The sequence below is a fragment of the Oryzias latipes genome, chromosome 13, assembly GCF_053564925.1.
Source record: "Oryzias latipes strain Hd-rR chromosome 13, Olatipes_Hd-rR_3.1".
Lineage (NCBI taxonomy): Eukaryota > Metazoa > Chordata > Actinopteri > Beloniformes > Adrianichthyidae > Oryzias > Oryzias latipes.
Genome location: NC_136249.1, coordinates 23,803,854 through 23,826,241, shown reverse-complemented (window position 1 = coordinate 23,826,241; position 22,388 = coordinate 23,803,854). Strand labels below are relative to the sequence as shown.

General features: G+C 37.4%; 1 protein-coding gene across 8 annotated transcripts in view; it reads right to left on the bottom strand.

The window, feature by feature from the left end:
- LOC101170860 (neprilysin) overlaps positions 1 to 22,388 on the bottom strand; it is a 62,421-nt gene that overhangs the window by 2,160 nt on the left and 37,873 nt on the right. For all 8 annotated transcript variants that reach the window (XM_078929430.1, XM_078929429.1, XM_023961640.2 and 5 more), the window contains 18 exons: positions 12,162 to 12,242; positions 10,589 to 10,684; positions 10,376 to 10,494; positions 10,212 to 10,280; positions 9,596 to 9,730; positions 8,188 to 8,289; positions 7,935 to 8,071; positions 7,721 to 7,814; positions 5,867 to 5,995; positions 4,270 to 4,368; positions 4,110 to 4,187; positions 3,790 to 3,893; positions 3,376 to 3,434; positions 3,169 to 3,288; positions 2,705 to 2,838; positions 2,219 to 2,284; positions 1,126 to 1,221; positions 25 to 101 (listed from right to left, as the gene is read on the bottom strand). In XM_078929430.1, the coding sequence (XP_078785556.1) occupies positions 25 to 101; positions 1,126 to 1,221; positions 2,219 to 2,284; positions 2,705 to 2,838; positions 3,169 to 3,288; positions 3,376 to 3,434; positions 3,790 to 3,893; positions 4,110 to 4,187; positions 4,270 to 4,368; positions 5,867 to 5,995; positions 7,721 to 7,814; positions 7,935 to 8,071; positions 8,188 to 8,289; positions 9,596 to 9,730; positions 10,212 to 10,280; positions 10,376 to 10,494; positions 10,589 to 10,684; positions 12,162 to 12,242 (1,795 nt within the window). The remainder of the gene's footprint in view (positions 1 to 24; positions 102 to 1,125; positions 1,222 to 2,218; positions 2,285 to 2,704; positions 2,839 to 3,168; positions 3,289 to 3,375; positions 3,435 to 3,789; positions 3,894 to 4,109; positions 4,188 to 4,269; positions 4,369 to 5,866; positions 5,996 to 7,720; positions 7,815 to 7,934; positions 8,072 to 8,187; positions 8,290 to 9,595; positions 9,731 to 10,211; positions 10,281 to 10,375; positions 10,495 to 10,588; positions 10,685 to 12,161; positions 12,243 to 22,388) is intronic.

Here is a 22,388-nt window from a genome sequence, read left to right as displayed (position 1 = left end):
TAACCATTGTTTAATTGACTTCACCTGAATTTCCCTGGACTGTGCACGTCTACTTTGATGGAGTTAACCGCTTGTTCTGGTCGGTGTGTTCCACACCACACCTAGAGGAGAGAAGTTACTTTATAACAACACAGATGGAATAGGACTAATCTGTACATTAAATAAACAAAAAAACATACATAATACATAATGCATTGAACACATGATGTTGAGAGATCAGGTTCATTTATTTTAAAGAACTCTACAAAATGTCTCGGTAATCATGAATCATCAGATCATTCAGAGAGTCTCCCAGTACTGTGAGGTTCACCATTTACTGCAGAAGCTGCGTCTGGATGATAATTTCCGTATTCAGCCGTGCTTCAGTTTCTCTGTGACCCAGTTTGAGGACTTGCTGTCCGCTATTAGTCCGAGGGGGAGATAAAAACTATTATCTCAATACAAACTAGAAAAGTTGCATTTCCTGCGGAAATACGTTTGATTGCATAATTGCTAGAGGTGGTTTCTTTAATTTCATAACTTTATGCAATTAAGAAGAAGAAGCTGAAGTTTATTGAAAAACTTAAACTGCTGAAGCTGTTTGTCTCCACTGTGCAGATCTATAAGTACTACTCTGATCCCATCTGTACATTGACTTAACATTAAAACTGGACGCTCACGCGGCGTGAAACATGTTCGGCCGAATGCTCCTTTTTTTCATACAAGGATGCATTTCAGAGGGCTGTGGTTATAATTTGTGTCAATATGGAAATTAGCAACAAATTTTAAGAACGTTTTTAATGGTCACACCACATCGATGCTGCAAACAAAACGGGCTTAAATCCAACTTTGGTTCACAAATGTTATACACCTGGTCGCGTCATCTGTATGAATAAAAAAAAAAAAAAGTAATTTTTTGCCTTTAATTAAAGTCTAACATAAACCCCACACAATAATAAGTTGATTAATATGTGTACCTCAGGTAAATTATGGCTCACATTTCCTCAGGAGTCAGTGCAACATTTGTGCATCACAAATTCAGTGAAAATTCAAAGAGTATTTTTTTCCCCACTGTTTCTACGTAATAAAACTGAAAGACCAGCATAGTCGCTGTTTTTCTTTATTTTTATTTTACCTATAAATTACCTGAGCAAAGTTCAGAAAGAAGAGTTGATCATGGGAAAGATCAATGCCAGGTAGCGGTGGCTCCTCACCATGGTCCTTCACATGGTTTCTGTAGGCCTTAAGATATGCCAAAGTTAGCCCTCAAAATCATGGATAATGTCCATGATCATTTCACTGATAAAATCAATATAAAAGACCATTAGCCATTTTGTTTCAGAGAGTTCTCATTCATGTCATCACAGCAAAGTTTATCTTTTAAAATCAAGTGCCCGACAGCTTACTGCACATATACGGTAGCATAAAAAAATAACATTTGTGCTTGGAATATTTTTTGTTTGAAAAAAACAAATGCTCCTTGGCACTTAATATTCAGTTAGAAAGCCTGATTATTGTCCAGTTTAAAAAGTTCCACATTTATAAGGAACATGGGGTTTTCTATTTGTGCAGATAAATAGTTTGCCAAGCCTTTTATGCCAAAGCCAAACAGGATATTTTATAGTTTACTCGTTTGATTAAATAAACTTTATAGAAACAAGTTTAGAATTTGACAACTAATGTGTTTATCTAAAACGAGCCTCAGTGTGTGAACCTGAAACGCGTTTAAATAGACTTTTCAATGAAATTGGTCGCTTAAACGTGCGTTGACGAGGGTGGCTGAACACCTTAGAAAACCTTCTCTATTCTCCATTTCAGTTCAATAAGAAATACTGATCTGTGGCATTACACCCCACAAGGATAGAAGAAGCTAAAAAAAGAAAAATAAAAAAAAAAATACAAATTTGAAGATTTGGCAAATTTTCCGTGAATACATGAGCTCTGCTCTTCAGCCTACAAATATAGCATATTTTAAAATGGTAACAAAAAGTAACATTTTATTGCCAAAGAGAACTGTTAGAAAAGGTCATTATCAAACCAACATTTAGGTCCAAATACAAAATGTTATAAAACAATATTTCTCACTTTAATAACTGATTTAAGCAAACTAGTCAGTAACTTGGAAAAAAATTAAAGAAATATTAAATATTTCCCAAAAAAAAAAAAAGAAAAAAAAAAGAAAAAAGGTCTCAAGACTAATCAATGAAGGAGAATGCAACTTCTATTTTCAACCCCATACCTGGTACGCCTGACGTATCCCTCCATTGTCTGCAATATTCTCCCCGAGGGTGTTGTTACCATTTAACTGGGGGGGGGGGGGGGGGCAGAGAGCACAGAAGATGAGTAATACTTCTCTGTATTCCAGTAAACTCCAGCTATCAGGCATACATCAGATACATCATTTTTTGGGAGGGGGTTATGAAATTTTTTCCTTGAGGATAATGGAAAACATTGTTCCGAAGAATGAGTAGGATGAGTAAAGACAAGGAAGCAAAGATTCTCACATGTCAACAGAAATTAATAAAGAAGCCTGAAGCAGGTAGGAGATGATTTTGCAGTACTCCGTTACAGACTGAAAAATGATAGTTAGATAAGCCTGAAAATGTAACTAGAAAACCCGTAAATGAGCCAATGCAGAGATGTGAGGACATCTGGAAAAATGTCAGAAAATGTCAACGCTTTTAAAGAGAGTGAGAAAAGGGAGATGGTATTTGCAGGAATGTACATGTAGTCCATTGGCCAGCTCCCAAGAGAAGTTGCTATACTGATCAACGATGCAGTTTGACTGTTCCAGAAATCTGCGAGTGGAGTCTGGTGTCCACCAGTCCTTCAAGTCTCCATCCTTATCATAGTTGCGCCCTAAGTGGAAGAAAAGGCACAATTACTAGATAAGAAAAAAACAAAACCATCCAGCGTCTTATTGGAATTTAAACCCTGCAGACATTTCTCTCACTCATGTTTGAGGCAATTATTGGTATTAAAGTAAACATCCCTGAAGTGGAAAAACAATTTCACATGAGCGTGGTGAGTAGTGTCCTGAGGTGGAACACATAAATTGAATGACAAAGAACTTTTTTCTGAAGCTGTGTCCGTTACAAAATAAAAAGACTCCCCACCCCCCCAAAGATTAATTCAATCTGCCAAAATCCCCCCGAGTGGGGAGCAGAGCGACAGAGTAGAAAATCATACCATTGTCATCAAAGCCATGCGTGATCTCGTGACCGATTACCATGCCAATGCCTCCATAGTTTAGAGATTTAGCTTGGCCTTTGCTGAAGAAAGGGGGCTGGAGGATGCCTGCAGGGAAGACTGACCACAGAATAAAGGTAAATAAATACTGAATTGCATTATTTTTGTTTACTTCTGAATGTGCTCACCCATGCAGAGGCAAAATACCTATTTGATTTTTGCTGGCTGAGTAGAAGGCATTGACGACAGCAGCCCCAGTTACCCACCTGGAAAAATAAAGAGTGGTGGAATTAAATGATTGTGTTTGAGGCGCATTGGGGCGCAACCAAGCTGGACCGAAAAGGAAAAGTTACAAAACATTAAAATTAGCCTGTAGCTATTAATACCTTGGCCAATCTAAGAGTTCTGCTTTGCAATCATAAACTCCAAACGTGAGTAGGCGTTTGTGTGGGAGAGTCAACGCACAGAGCTAAAAGTGAAGCTTATAGTGTGGCAGGTCGAAGCAAATGCATCATAAACAAAGTCATTTAGAACTAGTGATTTCACAATTTTACACTGCAGCTTTTAATTTCAACACATCTGGACCAGACCTTTTAAATCCACCGCTCTGAGAAAACTTACTCATCTTTGTTGACTTTCACTCGAAGTTTCCGGAGGCGTTTTTTCTGCACATACTCCAGGTTCTGTAGGATGTTTTCAAAGTACTTTTCTGCATTGTAGCTCAGCTGGCACGACCACACAGAAATATGAGGATTAACAGTGATGAGAGCCATCAACACTTTGTCATACATTCATCCAGCAGACCTCACGAAAGCAGAGAGTTTGCAGGGATATTTTCAAAGAACTGAAATGTGGCTTTAATGAAGCCAGCCTGTATTCTGCTGCACAAATTCAATGAAAGATGGAAAACATTTATGCTGCATCTTTTCAAACAGACTTACATCTTTGTACTCATTGTTGAGGTGTTCATCGTCCATGATGGTGTCGGAGTAGCCAATCCGTTCACGAATGGCTCGGGCCTACGCACACAAAAATGGAAGAGGAATTAAGGTATCAGCTATTCAGAAGAAAAGAATTGAATGTTGTCTTTTCATTTCATACTTTCTCCTCAGCTGCTTTTTTTGTCTCTGCATCCATCCAGGACAGATCATCCATGTTACTAATGAAAACTTCCCGGATGTCTTTAATCATCTCCTCCATCTGATCTCACCATGCAACAAAACATACAAAAAATGTTACTGCTAGAGAATGAAAGCATCAAAATTAAAAAAAAAAGTAAAAAAATATGCTCATCTTTGTATTTGGTGCCACTTTTCCCTGAGAAATGGGTTACCAAAAACAAAACATTTAGCCATTTAATACCTAAAACTTAAAGCAGACCCAAAACAATCTGCTATATGTCAATCTGTACTTCTAACTTTTTTAAACAGTTTAAGGTACATCCAAAGATATGAGGTGAAAATCAACAACACAAATTTAAATGAGAAGATCCAAACTGTAAGACCATAAATGGTAACTTGCGCAGAAACATTTGCCAAAAACATTTTGATTTTACCAAATTTGAGTGTTAACCTCAACTGAAAGTTTAACCACCTGACAAAAAAAATACAACAGAAGGAACTTAAAATAATTTCCACCTTTCATCTAACGATTTCTGTGGTTAGACTTCTTGAAGTTTTCATAGATTTTCCTAAACAACCAGAATGATCTACTTGAATTGGAAGTATTTTTGTGACAGATTTGTTTTTAGCAGGTATAGCCTCTAAATTCACTGCAGAGTGGATTATCTGCATATGCTTCAGCTGGATCCTTCATTATAGGTCAAAAGGTTTTGACATTTTTCTCCTCACATCCTGCACTTATTCTAGGACAGACTTCACTTTGAGCCAAGAGTACGGATAAGTTTCAAACATGAACAAATATATTTAATCAAAATTACATAACTAGTACCCCCCCTCCCCCTCTTAAAAAAAGGGAGAAGAAACCAGACTGGTTTAATTCTAAAGCAAAGAGATTAACCATTTGAAGTACTTCTTCAAAAATATTGCTGTAAAATATCACTGTACTACTGAGTTTCATTGTTTTCATCATTCAGGTGAAAAACTGTCAGTTTTAAATTTTTCCACACAGGCACTTTAATATGATCTGCTATGATAAAAAAAAAAAATGGAAAATCTGAAGTCAAGTGTTGATCTGTTGCTTTGTGGCTGCAGAGGGGCTCCTGGGGAGTACAATCCGTGTCCCAGCTGCTGGACAACTTGCGCACATGCTGCATGGCCAGACATTTGAGAAAGTAGGTTGTGATATATAATAAATGGACACAGCAGCTGCACATTGATTTTCATTTAACCAGACACAGAAGCACTTGTTTGAGAAGTTCATGCCAAAGTAGGTATGCAGCCACAGAATGACTGAAATGTGCGGAATCTGACATACTCAGAATTACACACAGAATTTGAAGAAAGTATTCAGTCACCTGCCAAAACTAGCATACACACACACACACACACACACACACACACACACACCCCCCCACACACACACACACCTACACACACCCACACACACACACACGTGGACAAAAGGCACACTTCATACTGAATGCATAAAAGGTAGTAAGCACAAGCATGTAAAGTATTTTTGCATTTCCCTGCAGGTGCTTTATCTCACATTTTTGCAATAATCAAAACTTTCTCACCAGTTCTTTACTCTTTTCAGAGAAGGCCTCCTGTACATACAGCCGTCCCACAGCGTTGTCCATGTTGTTGTTGACATAAAGTGCACACTGTCTCCACACAGCTGCTTCCGATGTTGTGCCAGACAGTGCCTGCAGCAAACAAGAAAAAAAAAACAACCTCAATTATATATGCCAAAGTTGTCAACATATTTGTCACCAAACTCATCGTAACAGTTTAGACAACAGGATAAAAGGTGAATGCTATATACCTAGTGGAAGAGCAAAAACACTGACACCTTTTCCAAAAATTTTATCCTAATGCAGTTTAATTCCCTTTTGTAACTTGGCAATATTTGGTTAAGAGCCTTTAGGTGAGCTTTCAATCCACTGGGCAACACTTGATGGAAAACTAGATTCACAGGAAACTGCTCAAAAGTTATATATAATCATTGATTCTGAGAAAAATCACATAGTGAGTTAAGGGACCATTCACAGCCCAACAGCAATAAAAAATATTTAAAACTTTTCTTCTAAGATTTCTTCTAATAACATTTAGATTTCACTTTTTTTTCCTCAAACCAACTTGATAAATACAGGTAAAAAAAAGCAACGCTATTCAAAAATGTGTTACAATTTGCATTTATATTTTAAAAATAATAGATGTGAAATACAAAAATAAACTACAGAAATAATCAGCAGGTTTGGTCTAATGCATGCTGGCTCTCTGGAGTCAGTGAGACCTTTGATAAAAAAAAATGTCAAGTGAAGTTTGATTTGTGAAACTCAATGTTGGGAGGCAACATATGTTCTGTATTTGAAGATGGTTTAAAAAGAAAAATAACTGGCATTTCAGTGATAAGACTATTTACTTAATGCACAACTTTACAACAATATCCTTACAACCAATAATGTTCATTTGTGTGACTAGAATTAAAGACATTTTTTGTGGGTGTTTTTATATAATCTTATTTACTCTCAATTTACAATTTAACTTGTTAATTTTTGGAACTTCTCGTGCTCCAAAATTTGTCAAGCTTGTTTTTTCTCTATGTTATGAATTAAAGTAAGAGTTGAGATTCAGTGACAACATCACCACATAGTTCATGACAAAGTAAAAACCTTCAGACACAGCAGTCTCTGATTTCGTGGAAATTTTATTATATGATTTTATATTTTATATCAATATGTTTATTGTGCTACAAACCTGCATGTTAGCATCATTTTTGCAGTTACAATTACATTTCTGTTCTCCTTCAGGGTAAATCCAAACAGTATGGGGGGGGGGGGGGGGGGTAGTGCAGGGGTAGAGCAGCAAATTCTAACTGCAGGAAATGCAGTTCCTGCTTTGCTGCCATTGGAGAATATGAATTAATTTGTGAATAAGGGAATAGGAACAATTTAAAAAATATTTTAAGACTTGGAAAAAGGTGGACAAGCACCATACAAGTCCACACCACATACTATTTATGGCGTTTCCATTCTAAAAAATGATGGGATCTGGAATTTGGTCAGAACCCACTGACCCAACACCTCCTAAAAAGTTCAGATCACATTCAGATGGTGACAAAATGGAACAACCCACAGTGTAACTGTCCCAGCACACATTTGACAGTACAGTCTGCCAACTAGATCAGATTATCTGTATATAAAAAGATAAGAAATATGGAATTTAGTTTTAAAAATACTAAATGAAAACAATAGAAGGCTAAATTAACAGTCAGACTGAAGCCTACTAATAAAAAAAAGCAAAACAAGAGTGAGGGAGTTGAATAAAAATACTTTCCTCTCATCTTAAACTCATCCAGTTGGTTAGGCAGTATTGCTTTCTATGTGTTTAGCCATCTCAAAGTCACCTTCAGAGCAATGGCTACATACCTTACGGAAAGCTTTCCTGGTGTCTCTGTAAGCTCTGCTCAGGCCCACCACCATGTTCATAGCAAAACGCCACACCATGTAGTTCTGCAGATCCCTGAGAGTAGAGAAAACATGATTAAAGAGACTGCCCAGCTGTTTTTATAGCATACCACATATGCTCCTACCACCACAAAGATGCACACAACCCCACCTACAGACACATGAAAAAACAAACCTCTTATTATATTTGGCCAAAACAAGGTTGAGTCTTCTGTAATAGTTTGGAGAGTAGTTTATGATTTTCTCAGAGTCAGAAATGTTGATATTCACCGCATCCATGATCTTAGCTGTAAAGTGACTCCAGTCAAATACCTTGAGGTTAGGTAATAAAGAAAGAGAAAACAAATCATTAAGTTGGAAAACAAAATTAAGAGTAGCAAAGCACGAGTAAAGGACTGTTAAGCAAGGCTAACTTTTTTTTTTTTTACCTTAGAATCAACCTCAAGAGTAAAGTTGGTATTCAAGTCACCAAGTTCCATCTTATTATAAAGCAGGACTGGGTTGTTTCTATCCTCTGGGGTATCGGTGGCCTTGGAAAAAAAAAAAAAAAAAAAAAAAAAAAGACAAACAACGATGCCATCACAGCCCTGTTGTTTCCCGACACATGTGAACACTTTCAAAGCGGCTCCAGAGGCATCAAACATATTTAGCATCCCAGAAGGCCTCAAGGCCGTAAACGTCAAGAGCTTCAGCAGTTTACTGGTCTTGTAAAAAGTGAGCAGTCGAGTGTAGGGGAGCTGAAGCATGTTTGTAAGTGGAACTGAGGAGATTAGAGACCGGTGGAGAATGACATAACAGCATAGTGGAAGTGTGGTGATGTACGTGCAAAGCTGTGTTGGATTAAAAGCATCTTGCTTCAGACTGACAAAAACAAGCACTAGATGAAAGCTCACTCAGCTAGGAAAAAAATAAACGCTTTGCAGGTTTAAAGATAAAAATGACCCACAGTTTGTACAAAAACAGCTCCGTCAAAGTGCGGGGAGCAGTGAGCTGTTCTATGGCAGCATTATTTACAGGCTACCTAGTAGTCTAAGTTGAAACAACTTTTAATGTCTCCTGCAGGACCTTTTCCCAATAAATGTCACACGCCAGAAAAAAAAAAAAAAAAAGGCTAAAAAGCAAAAGCTACAATGGAACAAAACAGACATACTGGTTTAGGATGGAACTACCTCAACATATACCAATTTACAACCTATAGAAAGCCTGCAGCCAATACAAGGTTTGAATAATAAAATGAATGGGCTTGGTGCTTGAACCTTAGCACAGATAAAGGCTGTCTGCATTGTCAATGGTTTTATTCGAGCAGATCAAAACTTTCTGGGCAGTAGCACAGCTTCAGTGTTCAAATTTGTTTCATTGGTCCCACTTGTAAAGATGTGGATATAAGCTTTGGTTACTGAGGTTTGTGAGACATCTGTTCTGTTGTTCCCCATCAGTGTTTTTCAGCTCTGCTCTTTAATAACTCTGGCCTGCAATGCTTTCCTCTTCTCTCCTTGTCTAGAACACCCAATTTTAAAGACATATTTTTGATATCTGCAAACATGAAATGAATAGAGTGTTAGACAAGGGAAAAAAGTTAAACATGTAGGGTAGAGGTACCTCAGGACTTTAGTTAGGAAACACTACAGACAGATCTGTGAAAATCTGTGGCTTACTCACAAAACCTGGAAATGTTTGTGGGCCAGATGTGACGCACAGATAAGGAAGAAAGGTTGTTTATGGAACTCTCAGTTAACTTGCAGTTTCTTTGGTAAATGTAAGCCACATATGAGCTTCAGGCAAATGACAAACAAAAATTATATTTAACACTTTTTTGATTAAAAAAAAGAAACTTACATTAGCAATGTCTCTCTCCAGGTCCATAACTCGTGCCACTTCCTCTCTAATGAGGGTTTCATTGACCTTAAGTCCACGGTCAGATCGTATCAGCTTAGCTAGGTCAATCATGAACTGCTCATAGGCCCGACATGCCTGTAAAAACCAACATGCTATTGTGTTTATATAAACAAATCCACATGTGACCACCGTCTTTTTCCCCTTTTGCAAACCAGCTAGGAGATGATGCTCATTCTTTTAACAAGAACTACAGCAGAGCAAGACCAATCCAGATGCAAAGCATCTGGTCAAGACTGTGAGCAATGCAAATTTGATTTCCCTCATTGGTTTTAAATTACCAATTAAAGCTTCAGAGCATGCTTTTCTTCATATTATGCATATTTGCTCATATGGTAAGTGTCAAACAGCTAATTCATGGTTGTTTGGTGCCTCTTGCTGATGCTCCTATAGTTGATTAAAATTTGGGAACAAAAATAAGAAAATAAAAGCAAGCTAAAAAAAAAAAAAAAAAAAAAAAAAAAAAAAAAAAAGCTAGAACAAATGTTAATGTGGGACTAATACAAAAGTAGTGTTTGTCCATGCGTGTTTTGTGTGGGTCTGTGTGTTTTACACAAACCTCTGCATAGGGTCCAGTACATGCATAATAATCTCTGGACAACAGACCAAGACTTGTCTGCTGGTCAAACTGTTCAAAATAAAAGGTTGCATGAACACAATGGTAAGTGTCCAATTCATAAACACAGAGAGATAATGCTTTTCTACTCAGAAGTGCAAACGTACATGGATAATGTGAGAGTTTGAGTCTCTGTCATCTGTGCCAACAAAGAAGTTAACCAGTAGTTGAGTCCCATATTTCTCATTTAACCTGGCAATGACGTCTTCCAACCTCCATGTTGCCCCTTAAGAAATCAGAAAAAAAATAAGACTTTTTCAAATGTACTTTTTTGGCTTCATATTGATGCGTATAAATGAGACATGCATAAGTGCACGTACCGTATTTTTCCTCCCAGCCGTCCACTGCTATGGGCCACTCAAACATATCTGGCAGCATATCGAGTAAAGGAGCCCCTCCTCTTTGCTCTATTAAACCTTAATAACACATAGTAGCAAAAATTAAAGCTTCAAAACAAACCCTTTCACAGCAAAAAAGGTAAAACCACAAAATTTAAGATAAAGAAATGCAATAATTATAAAACTTTGGGGATTTCGTTTCAGTTAATTCAATTTATTGCCAAAAATATATTGGTTTCAGACTTTACTCTTAAATGCTTCACAATTACAATTTAGAACTATTTTTAATTCTAAATTTGGTTTTAAAAGATAGACGAGGCATAATACAAGAAGTGATGTTATACATATTCCCAGATGTGACAGCACATTTGGCAGGTGACAAACGCTTGCAGAAGAAATCCCTACATAGAGGATTTATGCAGTGATCCAGCCGTCAGGTGTCATCTCTGTTACCTCTTTGATCATAGTCAAATGCAAACAGACACCAGACAGCAGTTACTGCCTCTGTCAAACCAAAATATAAGCTTTGGTCCACATTGTAACTTGTGTCAAACAATAGATTCTTGCACATTTATGCATACAAAGCATCCTTTAAGTTCTTTATTAGTTACTGCTCGATGCCCTCATGTCACACTGAAATTTGAACGCAAGTGAAACTTACCAGGTGGCTCAACACTACGACCGTTAGGGTCAGATGTTCCGGCTTGGCAATCAATGGAAGACTAACATTTTTTAGGTTGAGAATAGAAACAAACCTTACTATATCATAAAAGGGGAAATTCTGCAAACCTTTGTACTAGAAAGAGCAACAATGGATCCAGAGAGTAAATGAGGAGTTCATGTGTGCCATACTCTACAACCACAGGAGAGTAGATTTTATAAAACCGGATCAACCCAAAAGCTAGCATTTGTAAAGACCAATATGAGCTAAAGGGGAGGGGGGGGGGGGGAGTGTTATTTTTGCCTTTTATCTGAATAATACTTCAATTTAATTTTTACAATATTGTACAACCTGTCAAAAAAGCCCTATGCGGTTGCATGATTGATGGCAAAAAAGTACACATTTCATCTAGATGTACAATTGCAGACATGTCTGCAATTGTACATCTTATTCTTCAGTAAACAGATACCCTGTTTATGTACTTCCTTTAGTGTTAGAGTGCATTTACATTTGATATATTACTGTGTTTTGTTTTTCTCCTCACTTCTTGGCTATGCTCTGGAGAAAAGCAAATGTTTTTCATTCCAGCCAACACTGTAGTGATGGCAGAATTAAGGTTCCAATTCTTGCTGCTAACTGAGAATTGAGTTTTGCAATATATACATTTGACCCTCATATGTTCTGTAAAGAGGGAAAAATAACACAAAAAAAAACATTAATTTTAAATAACTTTAAGGGTCTCATTTCTTAAATTCAAATTACTTATGAGTCATCTTTTTATCTAAAATTATTTAAGCCAATCTTTGATTTTTATGCTCCATCTGTCAACGCACTAAAGAGAAATTTGGATTTTTAAAGAAAAAGCACATTAAAATCCTTCGAGTGCTGACTCACTCTCATTGGTACAGGACTTGTATAGGGTTTTAGCCTTGGTGAGAGCAGCTGCTTCTCCATCCACCGTTTTTTCAAGGACACCTGCAAAAAAATAAAAAAATAAAGCACAGAGGGAACATTAAGTGGGAAAAACAAACTCCATAATGTGATGTAAGAAAGGACAGACTTGTTAAACCTCAAATAGAACACAGAGTTCTTTTTAGTAACCAGTCAAAAGTTCAATACAAGGTTCTTGAAAACATCTGGCTTACTTTGCATTTAAACATTTCAAGTTAAATGCTCTTCAAATGAATGTGTCTGAGATGTTTTGGGTTAGTCATTCAACTGGGAAATGGTAGTTACAGTTTAAGCCATGGATGGTAGGGTGGACTTCTAGCATATTTAAACTACGTTCAGACATTAATGAATGCTTTTATCAACAACTAGCAAGCAATACTGAGTCAGTCAACACATTCCCAGCTAAGCGCTAAAAGGAAAACACCTCAGCCTCAAGAAGCGTCAAGGGGGTAGTTCAGCTTTTCACAACTTCCATTCCCAAAAGTGAGCAGAAATTTTCCTGACTAGGTTAAAAGGACATGAGAGAATACAGCAGAAAGCTCACACAGCATAAAAGAAGTATACAGATAGGTAACCAATGTCTAATAAACTACTCAAAAAAAGACTTGGGTTACATTTTAAACATTGAAGTTGCATAAATGCAACAAAAGTCTGGCTTCTTAGAATCAAAATAAATGTCTTGGGCTGTTGCTGCTCAGCCCGTTATTCTGTGTGTAATCGCCAATCCTGAGGATTGAGATTTCCCGCTTCTGAGGTTCAGAAAAAAAATCTTGTTTCAAAAATGTGGAAGTTTGACAGCTTTGCTGTTAAGCAGGCATGATAGCAAAAGGAAGATTGATAGGAGGATTAAAAATACAAGTATGTTTTTAATCTGAATTGATACTGAACTAGGAGAGTGAGTTTAGACACAAAAGCATAGCTGGTAAATGAGGATTTTAGATGCTGTGTAGTGAATAATACAATAATTTATTACAGTAACCTTGACATTACAGATCAATGACTTAAAATACAAACATTAAAAGCTGTGAGACCATGAGGCAGTAAATGAGGATGGATAAACAACCAAAGGAAAGGACCAAAATACTCAACCTTACCTTTCAGACTTTTCATTTTTATTTCTTTTAATATACTTCAAATTAAAATTACTGAGTCAAATTTCTTATGGCTGTACAGACCTAAAACTGTAATTTGATTATTTTTCTCCATTACATACGTAGTCTTGTTTCACAGAGCCAACAGATATGTTCTGTTGTAGGGCAAGGCTGTCCTCCAATAGTCTGTCCAGGTGCCTTAATGTTACCCAAACCAAATAATGTTATTGCCAAACATTGAAGCATATCTAAATGCAGAATTACTTTGCAAGACATATGAGACTTTATATTGTTATGGAGTACTTTTGCAATTCTGAGACAATAGCATTGTAAATTGAGGGAATAATTATGAAAACAAATGATCTCACGTTACTTATAATTTTAAAAATGTGTAAAACACTGCTCAAGTTTGATAGTTTGTCTCGATGGGGGGGGGGGGGGGGGGGTCAAAGATTTTAAATATTTAATGATTGTAATATCAGACCGGTACTTGTTTATACCTTCTAGTTAATTGAAAGTACAAAATTCAGAGGAGGAAACCACAAAGCTTTAGATTACATCTTGAACTTCATTTGAATAAGAGCAGTGTGTACTTTGAGCATTGAAGCAAACATATTTAGTGAGGTGACACTAAAGGCTCTTTGAATGCAAAAGTTGACACCAATGCTTCTTTTTTCTCACCGTCTTCACCGCCTCTAGAGCACCTGTTGTGGGCATATGGACTCTAGTTAGCTCAGCCTTAGGCCAGATTTGGTTTTCCCGCAGACAGCTCATCAAAATGAGTGATAAGGATAAGGATTGGGGAGTCAACTTGTTTAACTGAGAGGGAGCAGTATGCTTTTCTGTGTTGCCTTAAGGTACAAGTTCCGTTCGAAGCGATTAACATATCTTTATGAGCTCCCGTTAATTTTCAGCTGCACCAAAAAAACAAATGAATTCTAATAAATTTTCCTGCTGCCACGCTACACGTCAGCATACTGAGACTTCAGTCTGCCAAGATGCGCTGTGGTGAAATCAGCTGTGACGTGATAACAGGATCAGCACATCAGAGGTGGTCGTTTCTTTTAAGAAAACCTGAAAATTGTCGTCAGCTGTGGTTTACATCCTCATTAAGTCACTTCATCCAGCTGTTGCCACTTTTGATTTACCACCTGGCTTCCAACAAACTGTTTTACGTCAAGAAACTCATGAATATTACTTGGCAAAGCTCATTAATAAACAAAATAGTTTAAACAATAAATGTCACAAAGTACAAGGCCGATTATCGGTTCTCATGCGGAGTTCATTCTTGACCCTGACAGGAATCTATTTCTTTCCCCTCAACCTGGGGTTCATTAGTCTGCTGCCTTTTCTACAACTCAGACTTATCTAGACTTGAATCATGAACAGCGTGAATACTTCATTAGGGCCAAGTCATGAATGTTACATTTTAAAATTCTCTTAAGTAACTACTTTGTAATAAATATGCAAAATGTATGTCGATGGCAAACCCAATCAGAGTGGCTTCTGTTTATACGAGCAGAAAGCAGCAGCGTTGGACATGTGAGAAATGAATGCCATCAGGAACCCGCGTACATTTGCACAAGTCATTCCATTCAGGCATGTAATACGCATTAATCATTCTTATGTAAAACTTCACACAATAAAGACAATTGAAAAGCTTGCCATTTGTAGTCGATTTTAAAATTTCATAAAGGATTGGCAACTTGGGCTATGTCGAATTCCCAATGTACTAAAAAACTATGGTGTGGGACTATTTAGTGCCCTGGATTTTAAAAGCAAATCGGAAAACATGCTCACTTTTATTTTTTTTATTTGTTTTAAACTGCGAAAATAAAGTCCCCGATGTCACGAGGTGAAAAATCAAATTGATGTGAGCGTTTCATGACGACTTTTTGTGAAAACACTCCAGATGATGAAAACCAATAGAAAAAAAAAAAACATTTACATTTATTTATTTTGCAAAAATTGTTCAAAGCCAATGCATTGTGGTTTATATTTACCAATGTAGGGGGCATCGATGCACACTTTTTGCAGAGACTTCTTGGAAATTTCTAGGGCACTTGATTTTGGAGTTGTGGATTCGAACAGCACTACAAAATAGCAAACGCGCCATATAGTGAACTATGTAGTGAAGGAATTCTGACAGCTTGTTTTCTCAGACCGTTTTCCCAGAATGCAATGTATTGAGACAAAGAAGTTTAGGTTACACAATGCTCCACTGTGGTGCAGAACTACCTATGCCACTTTTGTTACATCTTTATGTAAAACATGTTATAGGTTGAATCAGGTCTTCCTGTTACTTTCAGAAAAAAAATAAGAAAGCAGCAAGCAAAACCCATCAGTACCATATGACTTACTGGTGGTACATCTTAATGCCAAGTGCCACTCAGATCAATAAAACAGACCAGAAAATTCAATATCAAGCCAATAACATTCACAAGCTTGTGTTTTATTTAGAAATTATTGTGTGAATATTAATTCATTTTGTGACAATTTTTCATTCATGACAATGGTCATTGTGCCATGAAATTACAGTGTGCAACAGACTAAATATTAAAACACATGAAGTGAAGCCTTCACAGGGAGATCAGAAAGAACAGTCTTAGTGCATGCTAAAGACAAAGAAAAAAAAAAAGACCATATTCCAGCTGCTTGATGTTCTTATGAATCTAGCTGAATAGGATTGCAGCAAACCTCCCTTAATGTGGCCACATAGAGGGAAAAAAAGACCCCAAATTCAAGAGAGTATTATAAATGGTGGGAAATAAAGTAATTTCAACTTCAAGAACTTCAGACATTAAAAGTAAACACCAAGCAGTTGGACAGGCTTGTCTAATAAAGTGTCAGGTCAATGTACATCCCGTAATGGCAGATCTAACAACTGCTCACCCCCCCCCCCCCCCCCCCCCCCCAATTAGGTTCAACTCGGAAATATGCATGCAAGGATGGGAATTGAAGTCACCTAATGTTCAGAACACTAAAGGGAACAGAATGACAAGGAACTCGTCCCCGTTGCTTTAACATTACAAGCAGACTGACTACTGTTGCATCTTTGAGCGTCTATCAAGTCTGGATAAAAACTAAATCCAAACAGTCAAATTTGGTTGTTAAGGGAGGAGGGAAAGAGACTGAATAAAAGTGGGGTGAGAAAATGGCTCTTACCAAGTGGCAGATGTGTTAATTAGAAAGTCTGCAATGTGCTAAATTCTAAAACTCCATCTATTCCATCAGTTTGTAAAACAGATTAAATCTTTTAAATAATAATAATAATAATGAATTTTATTTATATGGCGCCTTTCTAGACACCCAAGGTCGCCTTACAGATAGAAACAATAAAATACAGTTAAAAGAAAGACACATTAGTTAAAAACATACAAAACAATGGAATCATAAAATTAACATCAGTAGTGTGTTTAATGAAGATAAAAGTGCAGCTTTGAATTTTAGTGATAGTTTAAGAGGAAGGAAAACATGCGAACTTACCATTTAAAAAAAAAAAAAGGTATATTATGCCAGCTTCTTATTCATTATTGGTCAGTTTGAATATAAACCGCTAAACTAAAGTATTTTATTAAACAAGAATCAGAGCTGAAGTCAGAACAGCAGCTGCTCCTTGTAGCATTATTGTAAAAATACAAAAAAAACAAAAAAAAAAACATTAGCAGTACACTGTAAGCAAAAGAACCACAAAGAAAGATGCCACTTTTTTTCAGTTCAGTTGAATGTTTTGTGGGACTCTTGACAAAAAGATATTTTATGTTCCAAGCCAGCCAGCCAGCCCCCCCCCCCCCCCCCCATTTTTATGGCACTTCTGTGCATAAGCTCCTCACATCATTGCTCAAACTGTTGATTTGTATCTGCAGGACCATAACAGAAATGCACAAATCCACAAGTTCTCATTCAAGCTAGAATCAGCTGTGGCATTTCATGGTTCAACCAATGACTGATGCCCATTAGATTTTTCTAGATGTTTTCTGCCACCTCTTTTCACACAACTCATGAGTTGTGAAAAGTGCATATTAAGAGCCTTTTGACAATAGTTTATTTTAAAAAAAAGGGGGCATATCAAGGACCTTTCGACTTTGACAAACCTTTAGAGATACAAAAATAACTTCAGTATTAGCGGTCACTTGTGGAGGTCTCATAAATGTTGCATGACAGAGAACACCATGGCCAAGAGGAAAGAATGGGGCTCAAATTGGTCAGGGAGCTGACAAGAGTCTGCCAAATCCAAAACACACCAGTGTACAAGACTGAAGTGACATGCCAAGGAAAGAAAAAAAACAGATAAGAAAAAAACATTTTTGGAGCTTCCCATCTCTAGAAACATAGGTTTATAACCAGCACAATTTATTAGTTTTATCATCGTGCAGAACTTTGCAAAGTTTTATTAAATCCATCAAAGGGCCAACTAATGTAAGGATTGTTTAAAAGGTGTATATACTAAAAGGATTAGCCCACATTTGCTAATAATCATTAAATATATTAGATGGAGGGATTTAAAATGTTACATATGACGAGCATTATGACAAAATGTCATCAATAAAACTTTGACTCAAAGCGGAAAACCCTAACAATTATTATTATACCAAAGCTTTACTTACTCTGCAGGTGCACAACACAGACTAAATTTAAATATCAAATGTGCTTTTTACCCATAAATTAATAATCCAAGAGCTTCAAGAAAATAAAATCGCTGGAAGCAACACATATGTGCTGAAGTGAGGGAAAACCACACATCTGTTGTAGAAGAGAGAAAGAATGCACCAGGGATGTAACCAGTAAACTAAATACTCTTTAACAAGTTCAGGCTAAAAGATCTCAGGATTTTCCTCATCTGACCCCAGCCACTGAGACCTCACACCCATCATCTTTTGAATCTTGTAGACATTATAGTCTCAATGGAATCAAGAGCCACAAAAAAGTTCTTATCGTGAAAAAGCCATGTGGCCTTGTTCCACCTAAAAAAAAAATATTCAAGTTCAGAGTCTGGGATTTATTATGACAAATTGTCCCTGAACAGTTTCTCTGGACAAAGAATCAGGAGACAACAACCTATCGTAATTATGAAAGAACTAGATACACGCAGAACTCTGATTAAACCAGAAGATGGTTTTCATTATTGAAGGAGAGGCACAGGCTGTGGTGAAATAAGAGATATGAGTGTTCTCCTGAAAAAAAGACTGCTTTAGTGGACGCCCTACAGGGATACAGTTAAAAAAATAAAAAAAAGGAAACAAGCCTTTATCTCTTAACAGACTTTGCCCACCCCAACATATCACATCTTTTACTTGTATAAAGTGGACAGCTTTGTCCTAGTAAAAAAGAAACTGTTGGCTCTGTCAGGAGCCTGCTTAGCGACTTCTGTGAAAGACTAAAAAAGAAAAGAAAAAGAAAGAAAAAAAGATACAATTATGCAAGCTTGTAAATATAATGAAGACAGAATATCTCATACACATCTTCCCCAGAGACATTTGTTAGATGGATGTTGAGTTGCTTCTGAACTTTTGCAGTTTAATGATGAAAAGGGCTACAATTCAAGCTATTTTAATATTGACGTAACAACGTGCAAGCTCGTGTTCACACAAGTACAAATCAGTGGCCATTTTATCCTAAATTTCATCTAATAAAGTGCAGAGCCAAAAGAACAAGATGTGTTTTCAAAATGTTCCAGTCTACAAAACCATACTGAACCTTTTGTAATAAAACCTGAGTTTTGTGTTCTTCAGAAAGTTTCCTTCAAATCCGCTCGTTTCATTTTTGCACGCATGCACATCACCTCACCCAGTTCCTACCCACACATTTCACTAATCCTTCCATCTTCTCATCATCATTTGTGCACTATTTATGTGCTCATTTAATTGTAATGAAGTCCTGAGATAAAGACTCTTCACAGGACGCTCTCTGGAAAAGGGCACAGATCATGTGTGTAATTGGATTACTGACTGCCTGGTGCTAATGTATAACCACAGCAAAGGTTCACCCTTTAACTCCCCTCTTGTCAACACACCCCCACGCTCAGACAGACACTTTGTTCTGACTATATACATATTTGTGGAAAAGTTTTTTTTCGACACTCAAAGATGTCTTCCTAGTCCTGTTTGCTTGAAATGTTTAGAGCATTTTGTTTGAGTCGAGTTGATTAATCAAAAATGTCAAGAAATGTTTTGAGCAACACAAACCATTGCAACTGCCTCCAAATACTTGCTCCTAATTTTTGTTTGTTTTTTAAAACAGATACATAGCAAGAAGAAAATTAGAAATTCACTCAAAAAAAAAAGAAAAAAAAGTTATAGCCATTAAAATCCCAATCCCAAAAGCACAACCAGAGGGTTCTTTGTGTTTATTTGATAAACACCTTAATAAAATGCTCATTTAGTCCATTTAACTTCATAAAATTTAGGAACGGCTTCACACAATGTAATTTAGAAGTCAATGAACTGTTGCAGAGAAAGGAGAGTATGCATAGGCTAATCACAAAATTAATCACATTAGGACGTAGCATTGCTTTGCCGTGTGTGAGAACTTGTGCAAAAACATGAAGAGCTGCTTCATTTTTTCCAGTTCACAAACTGCTCCAGCCTAATGCTACTTCACACTGGCCTCGGTAACACATGTTCAACTGACATGTTCCAATGAAAAGTCTATAAAACGTGCATAGATATGCATTTCAGACTTCAGCGTTTAAAACTTCTGTTTATGTGTCACCATGCAAGTGTAAAGTCTGGAAAAAGCCCGGCGCTAGATTTGCACCACTTAAATTTTGCACCAAGCCTCTTCCCACTGTGAGCACATACACTTGTATAGGTGAGAACACCATCTGCTAAAAGCGCATTTAAAAACCCACGTTCTTGAATGCGCATCACACGCCCATGTGTACGTAGCATTAGAGGAGGCTCAGCTTTCAGATCTTGTGAGATCTTGTGAATAAAATGTAACCTCTGCAGGGACAAAAGTGTCCATGAAAACAACATCTTTTTGGCAGAAGCATGATTAAGAAAAGTTATGAAAAAAAAAAAGAAACCATTATGACATGGTAGCTTTTTTAGTTCATGCACTCCTCTTCAATGTGAAAGTAAAAAGAAAATGACTTTTAAACACTGTTTGCTAATTAGGCTCAGATGGATCATAACCGAGAGGTGACCTGAACCATAAAGGGGAAAGGAGAGGCCCCTCAGGGTCTACTTGCAGGTGGCTAGGACTTCAAATGAGACTCTTCGGGCAGCATGAAAACATGAAGAGGAAGACAGCTGCAAAGACAGAACAAGGATGAAATATAAAAAGAATAAGGATCAGACTGACAGCCTGAAACAAAAGCAGGTAAGAAGATCACTGGACCAGAGTGGAGTCATTAGAATTAAGAATGAGGAGCCCGACAGCGTGGGAAGACAAGTGGCAGAGGAGCCAGGTAAAGGCCAATGCACCTGCTGATAACTGGAGGTGAGATGTAATGTAATCTTCCTTGCTGCACGCTTGCCAGAAGCTTTGACATTTGACATCTTCTCTGGTATGGACCGTCGACGGCGCACGGACAGAAATGTCAGCGTAGCACAATGCCAAGCATCTCTACTTTGAGTGAGAACAGCCAGGAGTGTGTTAATATTCATACAACATGAAAGATTTCAATCGACTGACGCCTTCTGTTAGAAACTCTACATTCTGGGTTCTGTCACACAATATGCTAATGTGTTCCAAGTCTGGACTACAAACAAGGCATCTCCCCTGGGTGAGAGCTTTGTAGAAATCCAGACCTTTTATCCACACAAAGTTCGAAGGGAACAACCTACAAAATAAAAGAAAAACAAAACTTTTCACTCCATTTTCCACCAAGTCAAGCGATAAAACGTGCTGAGACAGAGCTCTATCTGCACACTTGACTTATCCCCTTCAGCAGCTGTGTCGCCTTAAAATAATATTTGCTAAAACAGCTACCAGCCAAACTACCTCTTTAATGAGCAGCCAGCTTAAAAAAAAAAGAAAAAAGTCAGACAGTATTTGGTGAGCTCCTGACTTTTCCCCACCATTAAGCCAAGCTTTGGCCACTTGCATAATAAAATAAGTCTCGTTTACAACAGCCTTTCCTTGAGTGGCAAGCTGATTACCAACTGCTAGAAGTTTTGCTCCATCGTTTAATTTCTAATTATATCTGCCTGCCAAAACATTTTAATGTTATTCTTTCTGTAATACCTAAAGACACTAATTATCAGATTGGGCTTTTGTGCAACAGGGAGATTTCCACACAAAGAAGCAAACTGAACAATGTTTACCTACATGGAAAAATACAAAAACACTGCTTTCTGCTTTAGTTTGTACCATGTGATCGATTTAGACATTCAACATTTACAATCAGTCCCGGGAATGTTTTAGCTTGACAACTAGCTAGAACTTGTTTGGACTCATCTGGTGATCTCACATTTTATAAGAAACAAACAGATCTACATCCTGAGACTTCTCTCTGCAGATGAGATTCAGACGTGAAGTCATGCAAGAAGCTGAACAGCAGCAGGGCTCACACGTGTACCAGCATACGCATCAATACACATTCAGCACTTTACATGGAAATAGCTACCACATGCAGTTTCACAGTCCCTGACCCGTCCTCAAAGCAAGGCACCATCATCCTCTGGTTATAGAAAGACTATTGAGTTACATTGTATCGCCCATCATTTCATCCAAAATTCTACTTTAATTAAGACAATTTATTTTTCACCAAAAAAGAAAAAAAGTTACAGGAAAACCCTTCCATCCTCTTCTACCTGTAGTTTTTTTGTCTTTCTGAAACTAATTAAAAAGCTCACGGTCAATTAGGCAAATTATTGCACAGCGTGTCACACCTGGGGGGGGGGGGGGGCAAAACATTCAAGGCTGCTGTTCTGGTCAAAAACCAGCACATACATGCTCACCATTGATCATTTACGGCCTTTGACTGTAGCAGAAAAGAATCTAAGGCATTTACAAGCAACTGAAAGTCCACACAGCAAGAATATTTACACATGCAGCCTTCTTTTATTACCGGCTTGCAGCCCTGCAGCATTCAGGTGCTGGCTTCCTGCAACCGTTGATGGGAAACCGTGTC